This window comes from Nanorana parkeri, unplaced genomic scaffold (genome assembly GCF_000935625.1).
Source record: "Nanorana parkeri isolate BGI_ZX_2015 unplaced genomic scaffold, ASM93562v1 scaffold23, whole genome shotgun sequence".
In the NCBI taxonomy this organism is placed as follows: domain Eukaryota; kingdom Metazoa; phylum Chordata; class Amphibia; order Anura; family Dicroglossidae; genus Nanorana; species Nanorana parkeri.
Genome location: NW_017306291.1, coordinates 2497927 through 2505669, shown reverse-complemented (window position 1 = coordinate 2505669; position 7743 = coordinate 2497927). Strand labels below are relative to the sequence as shown.

The 7743-nt window shown below is 46.6% G+C and overlaps 1 protein-coding gene across 4 annotated transcripts in view; it reads left to right on the top strand.

Annotated features, from left to right (window-relative positions):
* Positions 1-642: 642 nt before the first annotated feature.
* CACNB2 (calcium voltage-gated channel auxiliary subunit beta 2) overlaps positions 643-7743 on the top strand; it is a 222899-nt gene continuing 215798 nt past the window's right edge. For all 4 annotated transcript variants that reach the window (XM_018564338.1, XM_018564329.1, XM_018564296.1 and 1 more), the window contains exon 1: positions 643-759. In XM_018564338.1, the coding sequence (XP_018419840.1) occupies positions 679-759 (81 nt within the window). In that variant the 5' untranslated portion in view covers positions 643-678. The remainder of the gene's footprint in view (positions 760-7743) is intronic.

Genomic DNA, 7743 nt, shown 5'->3' with positions numbered 1-7743 from the left:
AAGAAATCTCCCAAAGTGAGAAGACCCCCTCTTAGACAGCGATGAAAACATTTTCCCGAGCCCTGTCTTTCTGGGTGATAGCGGTCACCAGAGGGGTGAATCTCTCCAATGGGGACACAGACAGCAATAAAAACTTGACTGAGGATCGTCCCTTCCCGCGCTCTCCAGAACTGAAGAGATTCACTTCAAGAGCAATCCAAACAATGTTTCCGGAGCGTTGTACATTTGTAGAGAGATAAATGAGGGGCGAGTGGTGGAGAGAAGAGGGACGGAGGGGGGTCCTCATAAGGGGGGGATATTGGGGCGCTCGCTATGTATGCAGGAGCAGGTGCTAAGGGCTCGTGTGCCCACCAGGGCTCAGCGTGGCCCCCCCAGCTCAGTGCTCGGGGTATGTATGTATGTATGTATGTATGTGTGTAATGCTCTGACAGGCTCGCCTCCCTTTCCTCCTCCTTCTCATCCTGCTGGGGAGGTGGCTCGGCTGCAGCTGCTCTCAGCGCAAGTCACAGCAGAGTGAAGTGGATGAGCGGAGATCGGAGAGGGAAGCCAGCAGCCATCCGAGGACCATGATACCATATCAGGCAATCTGACCAGAGCCGGGCTCTCCGCAAGGGGGAAAAAAAAGCTGCTTTATTTCCACATTTCGCCTCCCCTGCCGAGCAACACTTTACATTTCCAATGGTCCAAAACAACATGTCCAAGACCCCTTCAACCTCGCAGGAGATCCACATGGATATTCTGGAGAACCCCACCATACAGGTAGACCCGGCATGTTTCCTATTGCTTGCCTTCATTTGGGTTGCTGCATTATAATTTGATGGGACAGCGTAAGGGGTGCAAAGGGCGACCGGTTGGGTTGTTGGCAGCGGTATCCCCCACCATTTCCTAGGACGGTCCCGGGGGTCTAGAAGTTTAGATCCTGGAGTTTTTTTTCAATTCTTATTATATATTTGTATCTATAATACCCGGCATATAATGTCTGTATACTGAGCAGCGCAGGGGCTGAATAAGCACACTTGCTTTGCAGTGCTGGGGTCCCGGGTTCAGTTCCCATCATCTGCGGTGAGTTTTATGTCCTCCATCTCTCGGTGGGAGTTTTATCCCGTGCTCCAAAAACACACTGGTAGGTCAATCGACTTCCGCGCTTGCGTGTGTGCGTGAGTTTGGGGGAATGTCAGATTGCTAGCTCCTTTAGGTGCAGGGAACAATGCAGATATACGTTTTATTGTTTTATCTATTTTTTATCATTATTATTAATATGATTATTATTATTATTAAAATTATTATTTATATTATTATCATCATTATTATTATTGCTATTATTATTATCATTGTTATTATTAATAGTATTATTATGTTTGTTATTATCATTATTATTAATGTTATTATTGTTATTACCATTATTATTATTATTGTTGTTATTATTATTGCGCTTTTATTCATTATGCTATATACTGCATGTTTGTCTTGTAGCCCCGATGAAGGGGGAGTGTTGCTGCCCCCCAAAATGTGTTGGGTGTTATTTGCTTTATGAACAATGAAAGGCACGTTTGGACTCTATGACCTTTTGCTTTGGCGCCCTTTATTTCCCTTTATATGGTGCAGTTTGTAAGGCACCACAGACTTGTTTGGCGCTATAAAAATGGAATATATTGTAACACTGGGACCTGCGGACACAGCGCTGGACGTCATGAGCTCAGACACAACAGCCGGGTACCAGTGTCCGTCAATGTTTGTTTTTTAAATATTGGCAGCCGTGCATTTGGATTCTGCCTCCTCTGTGTCCTCATCTCTACCTAGAACAGTATAGAGAACGGAAGATGAATTTTAATTGGCTGAAATGGGTTAGTGGTTACTGTATTACAGGGGTGAGCCCCCTTGATAATCCAGCTGTTGTGGAACTACAAGTCCCATAAGGCATTGCTAGACCGTGCTCCACCTTCATGCGATGAAACAAATCTTTAAGGGAGAACTATGGGGTTAGGGCTTTTCCCCATAGTTCTCCTTAGGGTAACGGGAGGACACAAACTAGCGTCCTGCTGTCCCAAAGCTCAGTATACCGCGAGCTACAGATCGCGGTATACTGAGACGCCGCAGCTGAAGCGGATCCCGACAATTATGTCTGGATCCGCCCAGCTGCGTGAGTGACAGTTGGCTCTGCCTATCTAGAGGCAGAGCCTGCTGTACCCGCCCCCTCCCCCATCCGTTCCACCAGTCAGCGCTGGCAGATCGGAGTGGGGAGGGGGGAATCCAGCCCCTCCCCTGTTACGGCAGAGAGCAGTGACAGGATCGAGAGGTGAGCGAACGCCGGTATGTGTTCGCTCACCTTCCGATCTACTGAGCCGACCTGTGACAGTCTCAGTGTCACAGGTCGGCTAGAACTATGAGGTGAGTGAAAATCACTCACCTCATAGTTCTCCTTTAAACATGTTTCATCGCATGAAGGTGGAGCACGGGAAAGCATTGATATCTTTTGGACAGTTTCACCTAAATTAACTTTCAGAATGATTTCCTCTTGGTTATTTATTAAGTGATTAGAGAACAACTTGCTCTTTTATTTATATACATGCTTATCCAATTCACTTTTGTTTGGATCACTTATTTATTCACTATGTTATATGCATTAGTATGGAGATTAATTTGCAATGGTGCATGTGTCTTAGTTTGAGTTCTCAATAGAGATTTTACTCACACTGGTAGTTAACATATATATTCTCGTCTGAGGTTTTTACACATAGATCACAGTAATTTGTGGACACTTTGATATACACATTCTTTTGTTTGATTTGAACATTGATTAATTATTTAGAATCGTAGGGTTTGGTGAAGAGGGTTTAATGATAAGGGGAGATAGCGCGGTGTAACTTTTTTTGCTAAGTGCTCGTTTTTGTCTAGGGAGTAAAATAAAAAAGGTATATTCACCTGATCCTCGGAGCCAGCTGGCTCCTAGACTGGTCCCTAGTCTCCTCTGCTGCAGTGATGGTATGTCCCTTGTCCCCAATGTATAGAATGTGATGACTTGATGATGCTTAGGGCCGTTTTACACCACAAAGTCTGCGTTCCAGAGCGTTCGGCCTCTGGAACGCACTGGAGCGCAAGCCGGCCGGCTCCCTGCGTTCAAGGGCGGGAGGGGGCGTGGCGGTGCATTGAAGTCAGCCACGCCTCCCTCCCAGAGTGCGATCGCCTGCACCCAGAACGCAGGCAAATTAGTCTGTGTTCCGGTCCAGTGCGATATGCGAAAATAGTGCTTGCAGCATTTTTGCAGATCCCACTGGACCGGAACGCAGGCACTAATGTGCCTATGCTCTGGGTGCGGGCGGGGGGCCATGGCTGGGGGCCGTGGCTGTGGTGCCATTGACTTCAATGCACCGCCACGCCCCCTCTCACCCCTGAACGCAGGGAGCCCGCCGGCTTGCATTCCACTGCGTTCCAGAGGCCGAACGCTCTGGAACGCAGACTTTGTGGTGTGAACCGGCCATAAGACAGCTGCAATAGAGGGGGAAAGAGGCTCCAGGGACCGGTCTAAGGGCAAGCCAGCTCCAGGGATTGGGTGAGTATAACTTTTTTTTTAATAACACCTAGACAAGCACTTAACCCACACAGTGCAGGGATAGCCCCACTGCAAGGGTTAGGGAAAAAAGTCTGCTTTAAATAACAAATAAGAGTGCAATTTAGTCATTTCTGTCAATGTTCATTACACTAGGAAAGTAGCAGAAGAGGATTTCTACTCATCTGTTCAGCCTCTTCACATTATTATTATTATCACAGGTGTTTATATAGCGATGACAGTTTCTGCAGCACTTTTACATACTGCACATTCACATTACTCCCTATCTTCAAAGAGCTTACAATCTAAGGGGTCCCTATTGTACACCCATACGAGGGCCAATGAACCTTCCAGCATGTCTTTGGAGTGTGGGAGGAAACCGACACAAGCAGGGGGAAACAAACTCCTAGCAGATAGTGTCCTGACTGGGATTCAAACCAGGGGCCCCCAGTGCTGCAAGCCACTGTGCTGCCCATAGAGTTCTGGGTACCTGGTCCCCCCATCTGGCACTATGGTTCCTTCTGACAGCCTCTTTTGACATGCGGGTCAGTCTCATGCTGGCAAGCATTCAACACTCCTGGAAGTGCCGAATGTGGTGATACTTCAGGAGGCTGTCAATGTTCAGAGTATCATAGTGCAGGGGCTTCCCCAGACCGGGTGTTACCTGGAGCGGCCTGACGGGTCTCAACCGCCACACTTAAAGGAGAACTATGAGGTGAGTGATTTCCGATCATCCTCATAGTTAGAGCCGACCTGTGACAAAGAAGCGGTCACAGGTCAGCTTTATTGATCGGGAAGTGAGCAGAAACATGCCGCCGATCCGCTCACTTCCCGATCATCTCACTGCAGAGAGCGGTGACCGCCAGTCACCACTCCCCGCACGGATCCCCCCTCTCCGATCCTCCAGCGCTGAGTGGGGGAACAGATGGAGGAGGGGCGGGCACAGCTGGCTCTGCCTCTAGATAGGCAGAGCCAGCTGTCACTCACGCAGCTGGGTGGATCTCAACAGTATTATCGGGATCCGTCCCGGCTGCAGAACTCGCAGTATATAGCAGTCAATAGCCCGCTATATACTGAGCTTTGGGTCGCGGGAGGAGGCTAGTAAATGTCCTCCCGTGACCCTAAAGAGAACTATGGGATAAAAAGGTTACCCCACAGTTCTCTTTTAACTGCCGGCAGTCATCTCGGTGATTGACGCCTGCAGAGAGAGGAGGGGACTTTCACCTTGAGGGATAAGGTTTGCCGCCAGGTCCACTCCTTTCTTGTACAGCTGTTGGGCACTCGGTCATAGACTTTTCAGAGTCTGATGGTGTCACCCGGTGTGGACCGCAGCCCTTTTGTAAGGACTGGGTCACACCTGGGCGTTTTACAGCGCGTTCCTACGCTCTGTAAAACGCTCAACGTGTGAAAACCAATGATTGCCTATGGGCATGGTTCCCACCTGGGCCTTTTACAGCGCATAGGAACACACTGCAAAACGCCCTACGCCCAAAGAAGCACAGGAGCTTCTTTGGGGCGTATTTGCCGCGTGTATCCATTGGGATACAGCCAGGTAGCCCTCGGAAACACGTGTTTGTCGTGCGTTTTTTACCGCGAATCGCGGTAAAAACACGCTGCACGAAACGCGCGACAAACGCGCATATTCTATACGCCTAGGTGTGAACCCAGCCTAACACTACTGTCATAGTATGTCTCTTCTGTGATAAAACATTTTTCCGGCTTGCAAGTTTTTAAATTTAGGGCTATATTTCCACTTTTTCAAGATTTCTTGAAGGCTGAAGAAAAGGCCGAACCAAATGATCTTCTTTGATGGGAACATAAAATACTTCCAGGGACGTCATGCATAATGCACTCGGGGAAGACAACCATACATCTCATCTGAGTTTTTTTAGTTTTACTTTTTTTTTTTACATTATGTTAGGAAACATTTATTATTACCCAGTTTTTTGGCCAAATATAAAAGGCGGGGTCACGTCAGGTAAATAGAAACCAAAAATGTCAAGCTTTAAAATTGCGCGTACCCGCGAAATCGCAGAAAACTACCATACCCCAAATTGGCCATAAGCGACGCTTTAAAAGCTTTTACCGCTCATCAGTTTAGTGTTATCAGTGATTGATGGCCCTAGAATGATTGCTCTCACTCCGACGTTCGCGGCGATATGTAACATGTGCGTCGTAATGTGCGCACTCGTCGTTTTTTTCACGTATGTGCCCCCGACGCATGTTTGCATGCGTGTATGTATGGGTGGGGACTTTAAAAAAAAAATTGTTTTTTTTTATTTTTTATGTGTAATTTTTTTGGGGGGGAGGAACTTTCATTTTTTTTTCCACTAAACTTTATTGCTATCACATACGGGGGCTAATAAAACCCCCCTATGTGATAGCAAAATATGTGACAGGTCCTCTTTATGGAGACATCAGGGGTCTCCAAGACCCCTAATGTCACCTAGGACCCCCCAAAAGAAGCTGATGAAGCAGAGATCTGCTCCATCAGCTTCTTTCCAGCTTCTGAAGCTGGAGAGTGACACAAGAATGCGGAAGTGATGTCATATACAACACGTCCGCATTCTTGCAGCGCAGAGGGGACTGGAGGGAGCTCGTGTACCGATCTCCCTCTGATCCCTTGTGACACAGGCACTATGCTGATCCCGGGCTCGCACATGACAACGACGGATCGCTTGTATGTTAACAGACATCGCTGCCTGTTTTTAAATATGGGGCATTTCCCGCTCGCACGCGCCCAGCGGCTGCGCGCGAGGGGGGCGTGTCTGAGCCGACGTCTAAAGACGCCCGCTCAGATCTAGAGAGCTCCCGGCAGGCCGTTTTTTTACAACGGCCGGCCCGGAGGTAGTTAAAGAATAACGGGCAGAAATATTCTTAACCCTTGCAGTGGGGCTACCCCCGCACTGCAAGGGTCATAGCGGACCTTCACCCCTATCTTTAAAATGACAACAAACACACATTTAGAAATGTGTATTAACAACAATCTACAGATACTTCTAGATAATTGCCGGCTTTGTATTCTTTACATAACTTATTTCTCTTTCCTTCCCCTGTCATCTGACAGGGGCTACGTTTACTAAGAGCAGATTACTAGCTCTCCCTTTACTTCCTAGAACTCTGGCACATGTGACTAGGAAATTCTATATGACTGGGCAGAACTTTTTTTAATGAACTCCCAAGTTTGGAAAACACATCAAAAGCAAGTCAGCAGAATCCCATTGACTTTGAAGAAGCAGTACACATGGAAGTTCAGAGGCTGCATTTGTCCTGCCTTGCATTGCCTTTCTACTAACTATTTGATTTAACCCTTTAGTGAATGGGTAGGGGGATCAAGATTCTGGTAGGACTGTTAGGGGAACCCCATGTTTTTCCCCCCTGGGGTTCCACCTTAAAATTCCTACAAGACCTAAAGGGTCTGGTATGGATTTTGGGGGGAACCCCACGCACTTTTTTTTTGTTTTAACTTTTTTTTTTGTTCTAACATTCCTAACAGACCTAAAGGGTCTGGTATGAATTGGGGGGGAACCTCACGCTTTTTTTTTTTTTCATCTTCTGCAGACTGTAAAAAAAAAAAAAAAACATTTTTTTTTAATGTCACTTTGCTGCTAACGAAATTGCGTCCAATAAGCGAAATTTCGAACGGACTACCGCTAACGAATTTCGTCCGAATTCAATTGCGGATCCGAATCCTAAAAACGAAAATCCGAATCAAAACGAAACTAAACGAAACTAATTTTTTGCTGGTGCACATGTCTATTATTTATTAAAAATTTGTAGAGCCATTCGCCCTGCAAATCTCTGCGAACATTTGTTCTGTGCGAATGGAGGCATTTATATTTTTATTTCCGATGGAATGTAATATCAGGAAAATAAGTATTTATTTCTTCCTCAGTTCCATCTATGGACAATGATGAAGTAGCTTCATGATACTACATTCTACCTGAAAAGAAAATATACTAATGTTCATTTTTGCCTCCATTCGCTCAGAGAGAACATTCACAGGGATTTGTAGGGTGAACGGGTCTGCAAATTGTGTCGTTGATCCGACTCAAATGCAGTGGGGTGACACGGACCTCACTGTTGTAACTGTCAAGGCGGCCATGGGAGGTGAGGACTTTCTTATATTACTAGTAAGGGTCTCAATCAGATAAGGATTTATTTTTCTCCTAAATTGTACCTGCGAGGATAGAAGC